The following is a 23,574-nucleotide window of genomic DNA, read 5'->3' as shown; positions in this document are numbered from 1 at the left end:
TTGCTGTGTTGCATTATTAATTTCTTTGTTGAAAAGGAAATTTTTGTTATGTCTGAAGTTAATTAATCTTAATAACTAATCTTGTTAGTTTATATGCTAGCTAGCTAGGTCATGATTTTATGATAATTGAGCACAAATTTGACATCGATGTAAAATGATGGGTGGCATGATATGTGTTTCAGAAAGACAATGTAGAGAAATGGCAACATGAGGCCCCAGAAGTTGTTTCATTTGAGCATTATCCTGCTGAAAGTTCTCCTGATGTTACACAATGATGAGAGCAATGCATCAAGTCCAGTAACTGAAGATAGAAACCATGTCTTGCTGTGGCAGTAGCAACTGCTGCTGCAGCTGCTCAAGCGGCAGCTAACGTTGTTCGCTTAGCGGTTATGGTCGATACTCTAAGGAAGAAAGAGCTGCCATCCTCATCCAATCATACTATAGGGCTACTTGTAATCCCTCTCTTCATTTCACTTTAATTAGATCGAAATAACATGGTTAATCAATGAGTTAACTCTCGTTGAAAACAGTCTCATATTTTAGCTGGTACTTTGAATCCTACGATTATATATATCCTATTGGTCCGACGAGCTCAAAAAGATGATGATGAGATTAAAACTCATCTTACAATATGTTTGTGTAATTATTTTTGTTTTACGAGTTAATTGGCCATGTATATTTTGCAGGCTCGGCGTGCCTTACGTGCCTTGAAGGGATTGGTGAGGCTTCAAGCACTTGTTAGGGGCCATAATGTAAGAAAGCAAGCACAAAATGACAATGAGATGTATGCAAGCACTTGTTCGAGTGCAGGCAAGAGTAAGAGCAAGAAGGCTTCAGTTAACTCACGAGAAGCTTCAAATGAAGGCCGAGGAAGAAGATGAACGGAGACTATCGGTGGTTGAAGAAATTATGAATCCTAAGAGTCCATTGAAGAGCTATAAATGGGATAGTAGGAATCGAAGTCCAGGTAAAATATTCAAGAAAATGCTTCAAAGAAACATGATGCTGTCATGAAGAGGGAAAGAGCCCTTGCTTATGCTTACGCCTACGAGGTGTGTAATGCATGTGTTCCGTTGTAATTAGCCCTGGCTAAAATTTGGCTACTTTTTCAACGTTTTCTTGACAATTTGAGAAACAAAAACAAAATAAAAACCTCATCAATGACTTGTTTGTAACTGGTTTTGTATTGCAGCAGCAGCAGCAGCAGCCATTACTCTCCCAAAATAGTCCAAACGGTAAAGAAATAGGACATTTTGTGGATGGAAGTGATCAGAAGGCTCAATGGGGTTGGAATTGGCTTGAGGGATGGATGTCAGCACAACCATATAATGTGCGTCAATCGGGTCCAAATGAAGGCTCCTATGTGACATTAAACACAACCACTGCCACAGCCACCGCCACGACCGATGACATGTCCGAGAAGACAGTGGAGATGGACATGGTCACCCCAACAGGCACGAGCAACTCTAACATGGGCATGCTAGATCCCAATCTGTCTTCGAATCGACACCAACGACAACTGAGTTCGAGCAATGTACCTAGCTACATGGCTCCGACCCAATCCGCGAAGGCAAAAGTGCGTAGTCAGGGCTCGACCAAGCAACAATACGCCCCAGGTACACCTCTGCGGAGTCCATTCACCAAGAAAGGATCAAGCATTAATGGTGGTTCAGGTTGTGATTCTTCTAGTTCAGGTGGCGGCACAACTTACCAGGCTCCGAGGAGCCCGAGCCCAAAAACAAAACGGGATGCGTCTCCATTCTAAAAGACATGCTGGCGGGTATAGTCCTGATTTCAATGGTGGTGGTGGTGGTGATTGGAGGGTGCCTCCCCTTGATGGTCATGGATGGAGGAATGATTTCGGTTGATGAGTGATATGAACTATGTATTATGGTGTGTTTATACAGTATTTATTGTGGATGTTTTTGTTAATGATGTCATAAAAACTCCAGTCCTTGAGGCTGTGTAATGGTATTGGGTTAAATATTTGATTTTTATACATAGAGTCATGGACTCTTGTGTCTTCAAATGAATAGTCCAATGATCAAGACTTGAAATTTTCAAATGATTCATTGAATAATTTAGATACTGAGATGAATTCTATTTATTATTCAATATAAAAATAAAATAGTAATTACAAATATTATATAAACATGTTTTGTCAATATGTATATATTACATTGAATTAATATATATATATATATAGTTAGTTAGTTAGGGTTAATGATATTTATGGTATTAAGTTAATTATCTAAAAAAAACACTTAAATATCAAGTTAATTATCTAAATATATAGTTAGGGTTAATGATATTTATGATATTAATTTAATTATCTAAAAAAATACTATATATATATATATATATATATATATATATATATATATATATACTAGCTTTGATAACCCGTGCGATGCCGCGGGTTATTTTTTTTTTTAATAAAAAATATTAAAAAAATAAAAATTTAAAAATCTTGAGTTTTTCTTCAAAGTTATACTCAAGAATCTTGGGTTTGGCTGCAACGCCTGACCTAAGAGTAATATTTATAATATTAATAATAAAATTAAACTTGCATGACCCAAGTTTAAGTAAGCTTGACTGTAACACCAGACACAAGAATATTGGATGTGGGTCTAGCTATAAGGTCATATCATAAAAGTGTGATAATTAAATAGATTAATTAAAAAAAGAAAAAAATCATCAGAAAGGAAAAAACTAATGAAAAAAAAAGAAAAAAAATTGAATTAATTGGGTTAACCCTTTAAACCAGGTTATCTCGTAAAACCTGGGATTTGCATCATAAAAGTTTAATAACTAAATACAAAAAAAAAAATGACTGGTTTACCCAGAATTAACTGGGTTAACCTATCAAACCAAGTTAACATGTCAAGCCCGAGATATGTGTCATGAAAGTCTAATAATTAAATAGAAATAAAATTAACTTTAACAAACTAAACTAAATGAAAAAAATAACTCGTCAAATCAGATTAACCCATCAAACCAAAGATTCGTATTATAAAAATATAATAACTAAATAAAAAAATATTTAACATTAACAAACTAAATCAAACAAAAAAAATTCATTAAAAAAAATTAAAAAGAAAAAACTAAAAGAAAAAAACAGTCATTTAATATAATACAATATAATAATAATTATAATGAAAAAAACATGGGGAAAGCTAAAGTTAAAGCTAAATTCTCAACCAACTCAATATTAAAAAAAAAATTAACAAAGATAATTTAAAAAATAAACATGTGGGAGAAATACTGCAGCCAAACAAAAATCATATAAGGGAAACACTGTAGTAATCCATAGTGTTTTTTTTTTCTTTTTAAAAAAAGTTACAAAACTAAGTTCTCAACCAACTTAATATATAAAACAAACCAAGATCCGTATAATGAAAGTATGATAACTAAATTAAATTTTTTTTCACATTAAAAAATTAAATTAAACAAAACAAATTCATTAAAAGAAAAAAAATACAAAAAAAGCAAAAAAAAAATCAATGGGCAAAACGGAAAAAAAAAAAAAAAAAAAAAGTCAAGTGTTTCACTGTGTGCACAATAATACATTAAATGTAAAAAATAGAAGAAACAAAAGTGAGGAGAAAAAAAAAACTACTATAATGAAAAACCACGCATTAAAAAATATATATAAAAAAAAAAGCTACTACAATGAAAAAACATTTTAAAAATAAAAAAGCAAAAGCAAAAGAAAAAAAAAAAGGAAAAAACAGCTAAAATAAACCAAAAACAAAACAAAAAAAAAGCTTAAATAAGTAAAAGGCGTGGGGAAGCTACAGTAGTTTCCCCACACCTTTTAGTATATTACTTAATAAAAAATAGAAGAAACAAAAGTGAGGAGAAAAAAAAACTACTATAATGAAAAACCCACGCATTAAAAAATATATATATAAAAAAAGCTAAAAAAACATTTTTAAAAAAAAAAAGCAAAAGCAAAAGAAAAAAAAAGGAAAAACAGCTAAAATAAACCAAAAACAAAACCAAAAAACAAAAAAAAGCTTAAATAAGTAAAAGGCGTGGGGAAGCTACAGTAGGTCCCCACACCTTTTAGTATATTACTTAATAATATGTTAATAGCGAGTCCATCCAACCCCACCCTTTTTCACGAGTTAAAAAATTATATTTTAAAAATAAAATCCTGTAGAATTAAAAAGAAATGTTAGGATATATATTGGGGTGAATTAATATCACTATTTTTAGTTCCAGAATAATGGAATTGAAAAGCAAGCACATGGGGACTTTAAATGCAATAATTTCTTAAAAATTAAGTAAATACTTAATTCTCTAATTTAATTAATGGAAAAAAGGACGATAATATAATAATGACAAGATTTACAAGAATTTTGTGGATTGTGCAAGTTTTTTACTAGTATTTTGGATTAAAAAAAATAATCCACGGGAAAAAACTTGACCAATAGAATACCTACGAATTGCAGGTGGTAGGGGTAACTACCATGTATCCACGTGTCCTTGTTCGAAGACAATAACTCTAGTGGGAAAGAGTTAGAGTTAGTTCAGAGATTGTACTGTGGTACTTGTAAAATATGGGAGGGACTTTTGTACTGAATCTTGGGGACATGAATTTTTTTTTTTTTTTTTTTAATTTTACACGGGAGGGAGGGAGGGAGGGATATTGTTACCGTCGTAAGTTAAAAACACGTGGAAAAACACATATATATTTTTATTCATAGTAAATAAAGGAGTTAAATATATATTTTTTGATTTATTTGTTATTTTAGAATTATTAAGGGTATCTTAATTTTTTTATCATTTTATACGGTAAAATTACTTTATTACTGTTAATAGTAAATAATCATTTAACTATGTTATAATTTTTTTTTTTTGTATTTCATGTTTTTTTCTATAATGTAATAAGCCTATATTTTTGGGGTCCTAGGGATAATGTAGTATTTTTAAAATCTTACAAAAAATACCGAAAAGCTATTAACATCGATGGTAAAAAATGTTATTTTACCGTGTTATTCAATTTGTCTAACCTCCTCTACTTCCTTTTATGACACATGTAGTTTTTAGATTTTTAAGGTGTCCCTAACATCTCTTTTTTTCTTTCTCTCTCTTTCCTCCTGTAAATCCTGGCATGACCCTACACATTTTCATATCATCATTTTCAAGTTATTTTTCTTTTGATTTTGTTTTTTATTTATTTTTTTATTTGTTTTATTTGAACTCATTTATTAAATTTTATTTTGTTTTCAATTGCATTGTTTTTTAATTTCTTAGTTTGTTAGATTTGATCTTTATTTTTTATTTTATTTTTATTTAAGATAGTTTTTTAATTTATTTTTCTTTTTAATTTCACCCCTTTATTTTTTTTGTCCTTTCATGTTCGTTTCTTTTGCTTTGGTTAGGTTCTTAATTTAGATTTTTTTTAATTTCATCGTTTAATACTAAATTTATTGACAATTTACATTCTTAATTATACCCATATTTTTAATTTTACAGATTGCAAATTTAAAATATTAATACATGTTTAGAAGATTCACCTTAATCAATTACTATGGGTTGAAACCATAGTTTTAAAACCCGGACCGGCCCGGTGGGTCAAACCGGGACCCGGCCAACCCGGGCATGGGACCGGTCCAGGTGGAGGCCAAAACCCGCTTGGGAATTGGCCCGGCCAGACCCAGCCGCCCCGCGCGGGTCGACCCGGCAAGACTCGGTCCCCACCCGCCCCAAACCCGTTGACTTTTTATTTATTTTTTTGCTACAACGACGTCGTTTTGATTTTTAAAAAAAAAAATTTGACCCAACCGACCCGGCGACCCAGTCAAAACCCGAAACCCGAGTCTTGGACCGGGCCGACCACCGGGCCGGGTTTTAAAACTATGGTTGAAACAATAAATTTACTAGTTGCTACAATGGATTTTATACTTATCCTCCTTCAATTTTTATGGATTAATTGTTTTTTGATTGAGCGAGTTTTGCTTTTTTAAAAAAAATTAAGTTACTAGAATTCTCGTAAATGCAGAACAACACTTAATTTGGGTCTAAGTTTATTTTTGTAAATTCAGTTTTAAATATTGATTCTAGAGGCTTGATCATCATCTTATGAGCAATTTGATCTTTTATTTAATATTGATAATAATTAAAAATATATTTTTTTTATTTTATAATTTGATATTATATTAGTTGGGAAATAAACTTTATAAACAATTTTTTTCTACCTTATTTAGAATTAATACAGTCTCAAACAAATATCCATTCTAGAAATAATACTCGAAATTAAAAACATCTAATTTTTACCATATAATTAATTAACAAATTAAAATTTAAACATAAACTTATCATGAGAAAAAATATACTAGTAAATTAATTTAAATATTATTTATTTGGAATCTTCAATTTCATATATTTTTATGTTTTTTTTTTTACGTATAAATAAAAGACCACACAAGCAGAGCCAAGATCCTAGAACACCATCAATCTCCATCTCCAAATTCAAAACATTCCCTTTTCACATCCATCAGAACACTTACCATCATTATTTTTAAAATCTCGTAAATATAACATCGAAAGTCAAAAACAAGATAACGAATTTATTTATCATTTTCCACATACTAAGTAATTCTTTAAAAGACGTGAAAAAACTAATATAGTTTTTCTACATATTTTTCTAATATATTTACTTATTAGTATATTATATTATATAACGTTTTTTTTCTTTTTATTTTTTTTTTAGTTTTTTTAATGATTTTTTTTGTTTGATTTAATTTGTTAATGTTAAATTTTTTTAATTTAATTATCAGATTTTCATTATACGGATTCCATGTTTGATGGGTTAATCTGATTTGACGAGTTAACCCAAATTTTTTTAATTATTTTTTTCATTTAATTTAGTTTGTTAAAGTTAATTTTTTTTCTATTTAATTATCAGACTTTCATGACACGTATCCTAAGCTTGATAAGTTAACTTGGTTTGATAGGCTAACCCAGTTAATTTTGGGTAAACCCATTATTTTTTTTATTTAGTTATCGAACTTTCATGACGCGAATTTCAGGTTTTACGAGATAACCTGGTTTAAAGGGTTAGCCCAATTAATTTAATTTTTTTTTCCTTTTCTTCATTAGTTTTTTTATTCATGTTGATTTTTTTAATTAATCTATTTAATTATTACACTTTTATGACACGACCTTATAGCCAGACCTACATCCAATATTTTTGAGTTCGGTGTTGCAGCCAGGCTCATTTAAACTTGAATCATGCAAGTTTAATGTTATTATTAATATTATAAATATTACTCTTACATAAGGCGTTGCAGCCAAACCTAAGATTCTTGGGTATAGTTTTGTAGAAAAACCTGAGATTTTTTAAATCTTTATTTTTTTTTATATTTTTTTATGCAAAAAAAATAACCCGCGATATCACGCAAGTCATGTAACTAGTTATAAACTAAGAACATGTAAATATATTTAAAAAATTATAAATTACAGACTATTAACTTGGTAAAAAAATTCAATTTTGGTTTTGGTTGTTGCAAGTAATATATATATATATATATATATATATATATATATATATATATATATTAGTGTTAATAAGCTAACTAGAGTGATTTCATTAAAGTATTTTTAAACCTCCATCTTACTTGAAAATATAGATTGGAGTTGAGAGGAAAAAAAATTCAATTTAATTTTGCGTTTTAAATTAATTTTTAAGCTTAATTTTTTTTAATTTGAATTAGATTTCAATTCAAATAAAAAATTATATCGATAGGATCAAATTTGGTTTACTAGAAGAATGATTGTTAAATTATGTTTAAATCCTCTTAGATTAATTCAAAGAATCTTAAAAAAATAAAATAAAAATAATAAAGATTAACTAATTTGAGTTAATTTAATAAATTGTAAATTAACTCAACTTATCCAAAATATTTAACATTTTATCCTGGATAATTATAATTTAAATTTTTCACGTGTAGAGTATGTCCATCTTGGGAAAGGATACATCACTGGGATTTGTACTTGCCTTTGAAATTCAATTAAATAATTAAGGGATTGTTTAAGAATGTGGTTATTTTTTAAAATATATTTTTTTAGAAATATATTAAAATAATATTTTTATTATTTTTTAAAATTAACGTACTAAAATGATCTAAAAAACCAAAAAAAATATTAATTTAAAATAAAAAAATAATTTTTTTTTAATTTTTTCAAAAGTATTTTTAAAATGAAAAAAATAAATAAGGCTTAAAGCGACAGTGTTTTAGGCCCCGTTTGTTTGTTGAAAAATAATTTTTTTTATAAAGTAAATTATTTTTTTATGTTTGGTAGTGTAATGAAAAATAAGTTGGAAAACACTTTCTAGTATTTGGTTATGTCATGGAAAATGAGTTAGAAAATAACTTATTAATGTTCTATTTTTTCTCAAGTTTATTAAAATAATAAGGAAAAAATCTAACAAATTAAAAAGTTGAATGAGAATGAAATTAAAAAAGAAAATAATTTCATACATTATATCAAATAAAATAAATAACGATTAAAATAATAGATATCAAATTTAAAAAATAAAAAAATAAAAGATGAAGAAATTAAAATAATAATAATTCACATTTCATAAGTTATTTCAAATAAAATAAGTAACAATCAAAAGAATGAGGACCAAATTTGATAGATAAAAAATTTCAATAAAAAAAATAATAAGAAAAAACAAATAATAATTATAAAATGAGGGCCAAAGTTGATATAAAAATTAAATTTTAAGAGGTGAAATTGAAAAATAAATATTCAAAACAAAAATATATATAGCAAATTTAATTTAAAATTTTGAGGATCAAATTTGATATAATCAGCAAATATTATGATAATTCTAAATTTTTTACAACTTCGGGAAAGTGTTTTTAGTCCAAATTGTTTAGGAAAACACTTTTTTGAAAACCAAACTAAATTTTTCTTTAATTGAAAAATATTTTTCGTTAATTAAATTTTTTAATAATAAAAAATTTAATTAAAATTTAAAATATAATTTTTTAAAAATAATTTTTCAGGAAACAAGCAACTTCATAAATTTCTTCAGAGTTTTAAACTTTTCCTTTTTATGGAAATTCCTTAATTCCAGAACTCAAACCCTGACTCCTTCAATGACTGCCACGTTTACACCTGCAGCTATACTTTTCTCCTTAGACCCTGCCACGTCTCTTTGGGACCCACACAATAATTGGTCCCACTAAAATTGTATACATTACTCAACATCACAAAAAAAATCCTCCCCAGCCACATTCCACCAATAATAATTGCCGCATTTCTTTTATACTTATGTGGCTAGATCATGATATTCAATTTAGGTGCTGTGTTACTTTTAAAAGTATTTTTTAAAAATATATATAAAAAATATTTTTATTTTTACTATTAACATAGCAAAATAATAAAAATTATTAATTTAAAAATTTTCAAAAAAATTCAAGAATTAAAAAAAAAACACCATCCCATTACATTTCCAAATAATGCATTAAAATATTTTAGGTAAATTTATGTTATGTCGATGATTTTGAATTGAGTTTACTAAATTAATATATTGCTCAATTCAATAAAAAAATGTATTTGAATATTATTTTTTATTGTGATAATTTTAATATTTCTAAAATGTTTTTTTTATTGATTTTAATTTTCTAATATTATAAAAAATATATATAATTTGATTTATTTTCCAGTTAAAAAAAATATATTTTCTTTAAAAAACAACACATTACAAAATACATTCTTAAATTAATTTTTGAATAGAAAATTTTCGGAACAATCCGTCAAATAAAATCGAATCCAAGCGTAGCATCAGATGCTGCCACATTTTATAGAAATGTGGACTACACTACTTAATGGGTCCCACGTATGCCATAAAGTTGGCCCCATTATCCTATTCAACACCCACGTCCACCGCATCGTCTTACTCTCACTCTGTCCAACCCATGCAAGAATTCCACGTGTGGTGTTTGTCAACGTGGCAAGCTCTTGAATTTCCATTTTTAAATAAATGCAGGATCCTATTTCGGGTTTCGCGCTTTTTCAGGACATCTAATCCCTCCCCACCCTCTCTCTCTCTCTCTCAGAATCTAAAAAATCTAACACTGCATGATACCTTCTCTTGGTATCAAAGTGTGACGCTTTATGACTTTATTCAGAGATTTTACTTGCCGTTTCAACCACTTGCATACCCCTTCTCTCCTCCACTCTTTAAAAATCTGATCTTGGTAACCCCCCTCTCCCTCTGTCTTCATTTTTTGATGGAGTCTCTTTGCATTGTTGGCAATGGAGGAGTGTCGACATGCCAAGCATTTACTAGATTAGATACTAGGGTTGGTTTTAGGCCAAGGGCTCAACTGGGTTTTGGTTGTTTTGTAAGGGAGAGGTATAAATATGGAAACTTGGTGATTGCAAGATCAGGGAGAAGTGAGGTGGGTAATTCAAAAGATGGAAACTTTGCTGTTGAAAATGAGAAAGAAGAGAAGCGTGGTGGTCTTATTCTAGGTCCTGAAATGGATTCTTCTGGTTCCGTTATTGGTTTTAACTTGATTCCTCCTTCTGGTATGGATACTTCTTTTACAGTAATCTTATCACAACTCAATTTTTATGGTTTTTAGTTTTTAGGATTGTGGGATCTTTAAATTTTGGATCTTTTTTCCTTATGGTGTTTCTTCATAAATTTTGAGGGTTTATGCCTAATTCTTTATTTTGCTTTTGGTGTCCTTTATTGATTATTATAATAAGTTATCGATCATTCCATATCCTTTTATCTTTTTAACGATTGCTCTTGCTTCTTCTTCTTCTTTTTTGCCTTTTTGTGATCAATATTTTATACGAATATATGGTATGTAGTTACTGAAGCAAGGATTGGGTAAAGTAGCAAGTCGCTTGATTGGTAGGGAAACTCTTATGATCATATTTGATGAGAAAATTGAGTTGCCAACAGCAATTACATGCTGTCATATTAAAGACTTTGTGAAACTGATCTAATTGATTTGGTTCTTGTGGTTTTCCAGCATGTCATTTTCTTGCATTTTTTATTTATTTTAAAATTAACACACTGGCATTGTTTGGTATGTGAATATATGGCAGAAATTTCAAAAAAAATAATAGTAACAATGGTTTCGTTTCTTTTCTAGAATTGCAAGAGTCATGACAAAATTCTCCAGTCTTTTGAAATTTCTCACGCGTGTGCTCAATTGTGCACAACTTCATTAGGAAATAGGAGTTGAACATTATACTTGGCTATCACTAATGTATTTTGAGCTGTCTGTGATTTTTTTCATTTCGTACTAAACTCGGAGGATATGGAACTCCAAATTAGTAACTTTCCATTATTGAACGCCCTTTCTTCTTTTCCATTTTGTTCCAAAGTCTCCTTTTCATATAATGCCATTCTTTGGGCCTTCCAAATACTATTTCTTTTTCTGGATTATAATTTTGTATGCTGAAGACCTGTCCTATAGCTTATTGCAAGATGTATAAAAATTGAACTGCAGGTGATGGTGAGGTTTTAGAGTCTCATGAAGATGCAACTACTGGTGGAACAGAAGAAGCTGAGGACATTGAAGGAGTGGAGAAAGTCAAAACCAGAGTAACTTACAATATTGTTTTTGTTACCTCTGAAGCAGCACCATATTCAAAGACTGGAGGATTAGGAGACGTGTGTGGTTCTTTGCCTATAGTGCTAGCTGCTCGTGGACATCGAGTGATGGTTGTCTCTCCTAGATACCTGCATGGTAGTCCGGCAGATAAGAATTTTGCTGGTGCTTCAGAGTTGGATTGTCATACAAAGGTTTATTGCTTTGGAGGGGAACAAGAGGTTGCTTTCTTCCATGAGTACAGGGAAGGTGTTGATTGGGTAAGAATTTTCAGCTCCTTCTTGATTTTAAATTTGTGGACCATTTTATATTTGTGCATAAATATGCAAAAGTCTTTCTTTAAAAATTATGTAAAACAGGAGAAACTTCATTTTGTGAAGTTTTTCTTGTTCACTCTTATTCAATTCTAAACTTCATTTTGTAAAACTTCTGTGATAACGATGAGTATTACACATCTTCACTTTAGGTGTTTGTGGACCATCCTTCATACCACAGACCTGGAAACCCATATGGTGATAGCCGTGGTGCTTTTGGTGATAATCAGGTAGCTTCATGATTGTTCCAGCTATTGGGTGATGTTGATTATCTTTTGGGCCCTAGATTCACAAACAATGACAAGCTTTCTTCTTATTTGGTTTTACAGTTTCGGTTCGCTTTACTTTGCCATGCAGCATGTGAAGCTCCATTGGTGCTTCCACTTGGAGGGTACACCTATGGAGAGAAATGTCTGTTCCTTGTTAATGATTGGCACGCTGGTTTGGTTCCAGTGTAAGTGATCCTGCTGTTTATCATTACATTTAAAATGTATATTGTACATTAATTCTTTGGCAAATAATCTCCTGTCATTTTCTCATCTCTTTCAAAACTTCCAAATCCAATCCCTGCAAGTTATAGATGTTCCCAATCGGATTTTTGTATTTTGTATTTTTTTTTTCTTTGGGACTGTTGGAAATTTTATTTAACATTTGTTGTGAGTGCAGTTTTTAATTTCGGAAATGGTAACTGGATTTTGATCGTTATATGTGTTCAGGCTTTTGGCTTCGAAATATCGTCCCTATGGAGTTTATAAGGATGCACGAACTATCCTTGTGATACATAACCTTGCACATCAGGTAGGTGCTCCTTTGATGTTTTGAAGTGATACAGAGCATGCGTGTTATTCTGCCTCTTGGGCTTCTTCGTAATGAATTCTTTTTATACAATGAGGAAGGTTTGTTACACTAATTCAACAAATTCATCTACATGTTAGGGAGTGGAACCTGCAGCAACTTACACAAATTTGGGATTGCCTTCAGAGTGGTATGGGGCCTTGGGATGGGTGTTCCCTACTTGGGCAAGGACTCATGCTCTTGACACTGGTGAAGCTGTTAATCTGCTAAAGGGTGCAATTGTCACAGTTGATCGGATTCTCACTGTTAGCAAGGTCTGTGATGTTAAGTTATCCTTTGCGATCATTTGTAGCTATAATCATTTGTCTGGTGGGCTGTGCTTTTGGAATAACTAAATTTTTAAATGTTGAAGTCATTGAACAGGTCACTTCTATGGTAGTCATGGTCATTTTCTGATTTTCTCTTTCCTTTAAAATAGTAATGTTGGTTTGTTTAGTGCAGGGTTATGCCTGGGAAATAACAACTGTTGAAGGTGGATATGGTCTGCATGAGCTGTTAAGCAGCCGAAGGAGTGTTTTGAATGGTATATTTACTAAAAATGTTTCCCAGGATTACTTTGTTGTGGATAAGTTCTGTATCAGTCAATTAACACATTTTAGTACACTGTAGTGCATTTCATGCTTGAATTTAGTAACACAATTTTTTCACCAGGGATCACGAATGGCATTGATATTTATGAATGGAACCCATCATCAGACAAGCACATTGCTTCCAATTACTCTGTGGATGATCTTTCTGGGAAGGTAGTGACGTCACATTTCCGCTATCAGCTGTTTTGGAACACTGTTTCCTTACCTGCTACTTTACAAGTTGCAGGTTCAGTGTAAGATTGCTTTGCAGAAGGAATTAGGTCTTCCTATTAAGCCTGATTGTCCATTGGTATGATATTTTTTCCTTATGCACTGTTCTGTAACAAAAATAGAAACTCCTCTACTGTTACTAATTGGAGTTGGATTTTGTAGATTGGATTCATTGGGAGGTTAGACTATCAAAAAGGAATCGACCTGATCCGCTGGGCAATTCCAGAGCTTTTGGAAGATGATGTTCAATTCGTATGCCAGATTTTCATTTATTCCATTTTTGTCTCATCCCTTGAATGCAGCATTGCTATCTCTCTACTGGCTGTTGTCATTTTTTTTCTTGCATAAATTTCATTTCAAACTCAAAGGCGTGTGGGAATTATATTTAGCATGAATTTCAGACCTGAAATGCCCTCAATCTCTAGTCATATCTTCTCGTTCTTCTAGGTTTTAAAACTGACATGCCTTTATTTGAATTGAAGGGAGAATAAATGCTCTCTTAAACCTCATTAGAGGTGCGCGATAGCATAGTTAATTTGTTTTTAAGATTTCTTCAGCATCAAATAGAAACGAGTTTGGTGTTTAGCTAAGGAGTGTATTTTCCTTCACAACTACTAAAGATGTACGGTATGTGTCAGGTGATGCTTGGGTCTGGGGACCCTTTGTATGAGGACTGGATGAGAGCAACAGAGTCAACCTACAAAGATAAGTTTAGAGGTTGGGTTGGATTTAATATTCCAATTTCTCACAAGATAACAGCTGGGTAATCCTTCTTTCCTGTTCATGTTTTACATATTGCTCAAAATATCAATGACACTAATTCAAGTCTGGAATAAACAGTGCTGACATACTATTGATGCCCTCGAGATTTGAACCCTGTGGGCTAAATCAATTGTACGCAATGAGATATGGGACTGTACCAGTTGTTCATGGCACTGGAGGGCTCAGAGTGAGTGAAAACCTGAAAAGAATTCTGTATCAGTTGTCCTTTTTTAGAGCTTGTACTAAATGGCTTGTACTTTGTGTATATCAGGATACAGTACAGGCTTTCGATCCTTATTCTAAAGGAGGTCTAGGTGAAGGGACCGGGTATGTGCTTTTACTTGATACTCATGCACTGCATGGTTTTCCTGGAAATTCTTAGTTGCAATTCTCAGTAGTCAGAGTTAGCCTTTTCTTACCCCATAGATAAGGAAGGAAAAAGGCTAGAGAAAAAGAAAACTATTCTGTAATTCATTGATGTAATTCATTGATTCAGAATTGCAATTTGTTTCAATCAGGTTCTGATTTGATCCCTCAAACCTATAGCCAGAAAGAATTGCCCTTGGTGGAGAAAATTTATATTTTCAGGAACTGAAGACTAATTAAAACTGGCAATTGACATGATTTCTACAAGAATTCATGTGCAAAGACTTCATTTTCCAAGCACTGTTCAATTGGATTAACCTACTTTTACTGATCATCCCCAAGTTTTGTGGCCAAACTTGAATTTCAGCTGCAAGTGGGGTGTTGAAATAGATCAATAGGTGTACTATTTCTTTTCAAATTAGGGAAGAAATTTCCACGTGTCTTCAAGATTTTTACCATCTTCTCTGTCTCTCCAAGGGTCTTTTTGCCCATTCCTTTATATTTTCAGCAAACTTTAACATGTTAAATTTTAGTGACGCCCCCTAAAAATAAACTGATGTGCATGTCAAACTGCACATGTGCCTGTCTTTCACTCATTTCTTCCTTTGTTAGAAATTAGAGGTTGACGATTTTCTACCATTTTCATGCATCAGTACTTAGAATTAGCTTAACTTTTTGTTTCATAAAGTACTCACACTTGCATGTGTTTATGTACCTGGGGAAAAGGTGAAATGTTACAATAGGCTTTAGAAAGTTGCGAATATTACTCGAAACTAGGAAAGTAAGATGCATGTATCTGTTATAATTAGGAAAGTAAATGAACAAATATTATTTTGTGCTATAGCTTCTGTTCTCTCATGGTGTAAATAACATCATTCTTTGAAGAAAACAAGTACTGCAATTATCTACATGAATTTAATTCTTCATTTCCCTGAATGTTGTCCAACTTAAACAGAAGTTGTGTTATGTTGACAGGTGGATTTTTTCTCCGCTATCAAAAGAAAGCATGTTGGCGGTAAGTTAATTTAATTTAACATTTTTTGGATATGGAAGTTGATTTTATTATACTTGCATAGCTCTTTAATCCATACCTGTATGTTTCTTTTCCTCAAAGAGTTCAACTGAAATCACCGCTTTAATGATCTGTTAATTTCCCAAGTTAAAATCACCTGCCATGCTTTGTTTTCTGTTGTCCATCGAACAAGGTCTGGTCTACGACAGATGGTGATAATCATATTCTTTTGGAACTTGAGGGTGGGAAAATTTGCTTACATGGTTGTATTGAGTAGATTTATAAGGGCTTCCTCTTGTTACCTTGTCCATTCTATTCGTTCTGTGGAACCTCATCTAGTCACAATGATGAAACAAAATTTTCCTCTCTCTAACTGTCTAACTGTCTCTGACAATGCGCGGCCGATTCTTGACAGGCATTAAGAGTTGCTATGATGACATACCGAGATCATAAATCGTCTTGGGAAGGAATAATGAAGAGAGGCATGGCGAAGGACTCCACATGGGAGAATGCTGCTGTTCATTATGAACAGGTTTTCGAGTGGGCCTTCATCGATCCACCATACATTAAGTGAGGGTACATAAGAGAAACATCGAATGACATATGAAAAGGAGACCAGAAACACCATTTTCGTGAAGAAATCAACCCGGCACTTGTCGAAACATGAACACATCAACCGACGATACCCCGGAAGCAGTTTTTTTATGCCACATGCTATGTGTGGGCAGTTATTTTTATGGTTATCCTTTCTCTTGAGTGATTATATTTTATTCTGCATGTGCACCCCATTGACAAATAGTTAAGTTTTGCACAGCTCACAGCTTCTTGTAATGTACATTCTGATAAAAACAGGAACTGATATAGATAGTTTTTGTTTATTGGCAAATAACATCTTAAACCAACAATAAATTATGTTTCAGTTGCTGCTAACTGTTTCTTGGAACCATCAGAAAAGAATCCTGTAACATGGCATTCGCTGCCTGCAGTCTGGATCTACCAGATGTAATATTAAACAGGCCAGGCTGTTGATTTTAGGGTTTTTTTTTTCTCCCTCTTGTCACAAGCATTGTTTATCAGTTTTACTTTGAGTTGGCTACTGGGAGGAGAGGGCGATTTGTAGCCTCGAGTGACTAACTTTATGTTGCTGACTGGCCAGGCAATAACAAGCACAGTTCATCCCTAGCTGTCATATTCTCCAATGTAGCAAGGCAAGTAGGCACCTGCGTTGCCTTGTGTTTTGCATGTATCTCTTAGAAAATGAGGAAAATCTTGGATTTCTTCTTCGGGATTCTCAAAATATGTTATGATGATTATTCTTTTCTTTTCTTTTGATCATGTTTTTGTGTCTGACTGACCTAACAAGTCTATATATATATATATATATAATGTAGTCGACTGTATTAAACCTGACCTAAATTTACCTAATTATCATTTATTCTTTCTTTCTTAATAAAAATTTTATAGTACTCGATGAAAATAAAAGGTTAAATTTAGAACTATAGAAAGTGATATTCTTACCCTAGTTGAAAAATATTTTTTTCTTTCTCCACATTTATTTTTTTTCAGAAAAATTACGAGTACTTACTTTCGATACTCCATTGGTAAACTTATCACTCAGGCAATTAGATTTTCTTCTACCAAGCTTTCTAATGAAATCAATATTCCCCTTTTCCCATAAGGTGAATGATTGCTCTGAGAGTAACTCTTTTTTTCTTTTTTTTTTTTTCATCTGATAAAAAAAATTAATTTCTTTCAAAACAGTAGATGAGACGAGGAATTTGTGCCAAAAAAAAGGGAGGAAAATGGTACAAAAACTAACTAATTAATGGAGGAATTAATGGAAGAATTTATGGGGACGAACAGAAAAAATAGCTTTCAATCATTGACCAGGTCACTGCACAAAGCCACAAACAATTCCTCTACACATAGCCTATCTGGCATCTTATCCCAAGGCTGTGAGGCCATCAAGTTCTTCAGCCCTTGATTAAGAAATTGACATGCCAGTTAAAAAAATAATAATTTGGAGGTTGAAGAGCAATGGGAATCTGTCAAGTTTGAATGTCATCTTCAAGAATTCTCTCTCTCTCTCTATATATATATATATATATATATATATATATATATATATATTTTGAATTTAGCAATTGAGACTTAATATATGATTGTATCTCTAAATAATACTTGTAGTTTTCGAACCAAGAGTTTTGAAATCCAGCCTGATGGTTGATCCTGCTTAATTCGGGTTATCAAGTTTTGACCGAATTCCCAGATCAATCATATTTTTTTATATAAATTAAAAATAATGTTGTTTTGGTAAAAAAAAAATAGTCAACGGGTTACAACCAAGTTTTTTTTCAGGTCGTCTTGGGTTGTGACTTTTTTTTTTTTTTAAAAAAAAACCCGGCTCGGTTGCATCTCTAGGTCAGTAAGAACTCCGTGTCGACCCGCCTAGGTTAAGTTTTAAAATTATAATCAAACCTATCTAATCATGTCAGGTTGATCGGATATACTACTAATATAGAATTTGATTTAAGCTAGATTTGCTTTTAACTTTTTAAAAAGCTAACTCGATCAATTCTGAGTGATTAACAAGTTAATTGACAGCTTGATTAACTTAACCAAGTGCATGTGAGACCTAATTAAGTCAACCCCCAAGATTTTATTTTTTTTTTCATCCAAAACAATGGTTTGTCTATTGTTTTTAAAGAAAAAATCTTTATATCCAAAACAATGTTATTTGTTAAACAAACTTTTATTAAAAAGATATCACTTTAATTTTTTTATTTAAGCTGCTGTAAGATAGATTTTTGCTTATAAAAAAACAGATCTTTATAAATAAAAAAACATGTTATTTTAATTTTTATAAAAATCAAAGGTTTGAAATATAATTATATACGAGATTAGTGCAAATAAATAGAAATTATTTGACCAACCAAATAATTTTTTTCCCATGATTAGATAAAAGACAGAAGACCATTATACCAACCACAATCACATGAACAAAAACAAAACTAATATTATATTAATATTAGTTTTTTCTCAATGAAAAAAATTGCAAATAACTCATCTTTATAATACATGGTACATAAAAAATAAACCAAACATATTATTACATAATAAATCAGTCATCTCTTGAATTTTTACAAGAGATGTGATGATTTATCTTAATAAACTTTCCCTGTGTGTGTTCTTTTTCTTAAATTTTAGCTTTGTATGTTGTGCCAAAGATTTGCCCAAACGAACCACAAAAGGAATATTACCATAAAAGTACATTGCTTGCTCTGTTGCATTTAATCATTTATAATAAATCTTGTTTTATTAAAAATTTATATGATTTTTAATTTTAATATTTATAGAATTAGTTGAGATATTTGTAAGTTGATTCAAACATTTATAATAATAATAATAATAATAAAAATAAATAAATAATTCTACTCTCTCTCTCTCTCTATTTTTTTCTTACCCTTTTGCTTGTTTGCAAAAGAAGAATAAAGTGATTTTCTGAAAATTCTATGAAAACACATATTTTCTTTTAGCAATTGAGTAAAATTTCTCTCAAGGCACTTTTTTTATGTATATAAAAGTATAATCTTTCTCTTTTTTTTTTTTTTTTCCAAGAAGATTGGAGACTTCCATGAAAGAATCCAAAAGAAAATTCAAATTCCCATCAAAAGACATGAGCCTCTCTCTAGTTTGCTCCATCTACTCATTTGGTGATTACTATGACACCATCTTGTGCTCATTGATGTATAGTATAAAATATTTTTTAAGAGTATATTTTAATTAAAAAATTTTAAAAACATGTTTTATTTTTATATTTTGACACCATTATATTAAAATCATCATAAAACATAAAAAAAAAATAACTTAATATTTTTTTATGTAAAAAAAATAAAAAATATTTTAAAAAGTTAAAAGTACCGCAGTGCCAAATATACATTTAACCATTAACAAATCATAATTTTTATGATCAAAACCTAAGAATTGCTAATTTATCAAGAGGTGAAAATTATGACATCATATTTCAAGTCTCACCTTACATGAATATGTAAGAATTCTCAGTTTTTTTTTTTTTTTTAATATCATTGTGGACTATCAACCAAGTCAATAAATGTTGTTATCCTTGTTTGAAATTTATCTTATCTACACTAAAAAAAAAAAAAAAATCATTAGCTCGAATTCCTTGTCGTGAAAGAAAAAGAAGAAGAAGGTTGCATGAATAACAAAAAGCCATACATATTTTGTAAAAGCAATGTCAAGGTCCTCATTTTTTTTTGTTATAGCTTAAAAGAAAGATGCATGTGCATGGTTATTAAATTCAATTCAATAAGAATGATCCGGGAACTTGACTTGAGTGAAATTTTAAAAAAAAATAAAAAGGAATTGATTTTATGTGATCCGTTTTATTAAAATCCAGATTAATTTCTTTTTATAAGGATATTATTTTGACTTTTAAAAAATTAAAATAACTATGGTTATTAAATTTGGTATAATAAAATTAATCTGAGACTTGACCTGAATAAAATTTAAAAAAATAAAAAGAAATTGGTTTTGTGTAATTCTGTTGATCTGAAACTCTAATAAAATTCAAATTAATTTTTTTTTAATAATATTATTTTAATTAATTTAAATTAACTAGAATTGATTTAATTAACTCAATGGATTTCATTTCTATGGGCTTGTGAAGGACTTTATTGAAGAATAAGGCTTTTTTATTTATTTATTTTTCTTTTCCCCTGTCATCAAGTCAAACAAGATGCAAATGAAAGCACCAAGTCACAAAATTGCTACATCCAAATAAGAGTTGAAAGGGTATTTATGTAATTAAAAAATTCAGACAGGGAAAGTTTAACGAAGATAGCAGCCATTCTATTTCTTGTACATATCAATGGTTTCAATTCTTTTCTTTTCTTCTCCATTTCCAAACCCTAGAGAGAGAAGGGAAAAACAATCAAAGCAAACAGGCTAACAAAAATCCAAATCTCCAAAAAATGAGAGAGAGATAATTTTTTAGAGATTCCTAAAGGAGAGAATTCCTTTAGAGAGAAAAAAAATACAAAGTTTTCAACTTTGCAATGCAAAATTCCTCTTTTTTCTTCAATTCAATTCCTTCCTCTTGAAAAGATCCTTCCTTTTCTTTTTTCTAAAGATCAACAAACCAAAAACCCTTCAATGATTTCCAATCCAAATCATGTTTTCTATGCTTGCATTGCTAAAGGACCTACAGTTCTTGCTGAGTTCTCATCATCAAAAGAATCAGGAATTGAAATCATTGGTCAAAGATGCATAGAGGAAACCCCACCTAACCATTCCATGTTTTCCCATACAACCCGCAACAAGACTTACACTTTCTTAATTGATGACCCTTTTGCCTATTTTGCTATTTTTGATGAGAATCTCCAGAAGTCTGAGTCTTTATGGTTTTTGAACCGTGTAAAGGATGCTTTTGAGGAGTTTTTGGGGGCTAAGATGATGAAAGATGGTGAAAAGATGGGTTCCTTTTGTTTCCAAGGTGAATTGCGGTTTGTGTTTAGACAGATATTGGCGCTGGATGCTGACTTGGTGAATGCTTTAATGGAGGAATCAACAAAGGATAGTAGGAATCCAAGCTTGGATTCGACGAAAGCGAAGGGAGCTGTGATTAGACCTTTGCTTCCGAAGCCAAGTAAAGTCTTGATGAAGAAAAAGAAGAGATCACCAGGAGAGGCTAATGGAGATCATCATGGTGGTGATTTGGATAATAACAAGGCGAGTGGTGTTGGTGAGAATGGAAGTAGGGAGTTTTCGGTTACGATGATGCAAAAGAGTGGTGGGTTTTATACGGGGGATGGCAAGCAAAAGGCTAAACAGATTTGGAAGAAGCATGTTTGGGTGGTTTTGATATTGGATCTGATTGTTTGTGCAGTTTTGTTTGGGGTTTGGTTGTGGGTTTGCAGAGGGCTTAAGTGCATTGATGGTTGAATTGGAGGTATTCAAATCCAAAGGGGGATACTATTGATATGCTAGTATATTGGGGGTGTTCTGCTTGTATATTGGTTATTAACATTGGAGCTGGTTAAGGTTTCTACATCAAAGACAGGGAAGAAGATATAATTGGATTCTAAGAATAATTATTATTGACCGGCTCGCAAGTTCCGTAGTGGCATCAATTGGTAAGTTCTTCAACTCTTTGTTCCATCAATTTCTGGAGAAATGACAGAGCTCCAATGTTTTATATGCACATCTTCTTGCAACGGCGGGGTGTGTATGTACAAGCCACATATATAAATTGTGCAGGCTTTTTTCCGATGGTGTCTTCTTCCCTTCGTTTTTAGTTGTCAATGATTCTGCTGATGTTCTGTTGCTCTCTTTGGTTGCCCGAGCAGAAGTTATTTTTTTCAGAATGTCTATGTTTCACTGGAACTTCTTGGATCTGGCTGCAATATATTTTTCTCTTCTCGTCTTTCATTGTTCTTTTTACATTGCCAAGTTTTCTCTTATTGTCTTATATCTTTTAGATTACCATTTAAATGTTTTTTATGGATGTTTATCGGCTGCTTACGGCAAAATGACAGAACAAGCTAGTTCTAAGTTTGCGTGTCTCGTTTGGCTATACATGTTGGATTGAACAAAGAGGCCAGAGCTTTACCTCCCTGAGTTTTTTTTTGCTCTGGGAGTTAGGTTAGAAGGGGTGTTGCAGTTTTCCACAATCTCATCCATGGAGGTATGCATGTTTTTCTTCTGTCAAAATGCAAGGAGTCCATCTATTACTGTCAATTCTCGAACGAATAGATTAAAGAAGTCCATAAACTAGCCTTGCAAAACTCTCGTCCTAATTCTCTTCGCCATCCATCTATTCTCTCGATGTCATCCATCTATCATGGTTTTTCTTTACTGCATGATGCAAGGAAATCGATGTTTAAAGTTGAAAAAATATGTTTCACGATATAAAGGTTGGTTCTTTTGAGACTCAGATGTCAGACACGAGCTGCCACTTTGGCAGCTTCCCATTCAATTTTTAGGCAATGGGAGATGAACATCTTATTGAAGTTGACATCAGACATTTTAAGCTCATGCAATGTCCTTGTAAACTTAAAAGGATTTTGGCATATTCACAGACAAGGAATTAAAGCTGTTCTTATCATTATTTCTTGATAATAACCGCGTGATTTCTACTCTCGGCGTTCTGGTACTGGTTCCCATCATTTAATTTAGCCACTATCAACAAAACCTTGGTCATTGCTAGGCTTTATTATTTCAGACTAGCCTCATGGTTTGACAAGGGGATTTATTCTTCATTGTTTTAGCTGACGAACTCGTAAATACACTGACAAATAACTGCTTGCAGAGAACCAGCTTTTTGTACTATTCTATTAAGATCCAAGGCAATTTGCAGTTCTACTATTGTCATAGGGTTTTTGCATTTCATAGAACTGTCGGGAGCGTGCATGGCAAGGTCATTTAGCTACTGTTATCCTTGACTTCATTAGATATTGCTTGTTCTGTTGTTCATGATGTCTTCCTGTATGGCTGAGATGCCCAAAACTCTTGCAGATATAGCTAAGAAACTGAGTTGATTGCATCCTTTTTCTAACCCCATGCATTGAATGACAGGGATGCCTCTAGGCCAGTTCTTGGTTAAAATTCCTGATCCCCCATTCCCATGTCCTAGTCAATGAGATAGATCTCGTCTCTGCACCTGTATTGTTGACACTTTCATGCGCGTAAAGCTATTTCAAGTTTCTTTCTGTGTATTTTGAGAGTCTGTTCTGTCAAGATCTATGGCATAAAACCATTCAAGTTTTTGGTCAGTTAACCCTAATACATATCAAGCAGTTGAATTCTTCTGTCTGCTTTGCTGGTTTCCTTCTCTAATTAGCATCCATACA

General features: G+C 31.6%; 2 protein-coding genes and 1 pseudogene across 2 annotated transcripts; all 3 read left to right on the top strand.

The window, feature by feature from the left end:
- Positions 1-656: 656 nt before the first annotated feature.
- On the top strand, positions 657-1,939 carry LOC118057159 (protein IQ-DOMAIN 21-like; annotated as a pseudogene).
- Positions 1,940-10,075: 8,136 nt separating this feature from the next.
- LOC118057132 (starch synthase 1, chloroplastic/amyloplastic) lies at positions 10,076-16,636 on the top strand. Its single transcript, XM_035069618.2, has 15 exons — positions 10,076-10,557; positions 11,496-11,857; positions 12,064-12,141; positions 12,241-12,365; positions 12,628-12,709; positions 12,847-13,020; positions 13,208-13,289; positions 13,418-13,509; positions 13,583-13,645; positions 13,729-13,818; positions 14,205-14,329; positions 14,407-14,515; positions 14,600-14,655; positions 15,670-15,709; positions 16,122-16,636. The coding sequence occupies exons 1-15, from the start codon at positions 10,257-10,259 to the stop codon at positions 16,278-16,280; spliced, it is 1,938 nt and encodes a 645-aa protein (XP_034925509.1). The 5' UTR covers positions 10,076-10,256; the 3' UTR covers positions 16,281-16,636.
- Positions 16,637-20,571: 3,935 nt separating this feature from the next.
- Positions 20,572-22,148, top strand: LOC118057131 (phytolongin Phyl2.2). The gene has a single exon (XM_035069617.2). It carries the CDS (start codon positions 20,879-20,881, stop codon positions 21,665-21,667), a length of 789 nt encoding a protein of 262 aa, XP_034925508.1. The 5' UTR covers positions 20,572-20,878; the 3' UTR covers positions 21,668-22,148.
- The last annotated feature ends 1,426 nt before the right edge of the window (positions 22,149-23,574 follow it).

Source organism: Populus alba, chromosome 15 (genome assembly GCF_005239225.2).
Source record: "Populus alba chromosome 15, ASM523922v2, whole genome shotgun sequence".
Classification (NCBI taxonomy): Eukaryota; Viridiplantae; Streptophyta; class Magnoliopsida; order Malpighiales; family Salicaceae; genus Populus; species Populus alba.
This window is presented reverse-complemented; position numbering and strand designations above follow the sequence as displayed.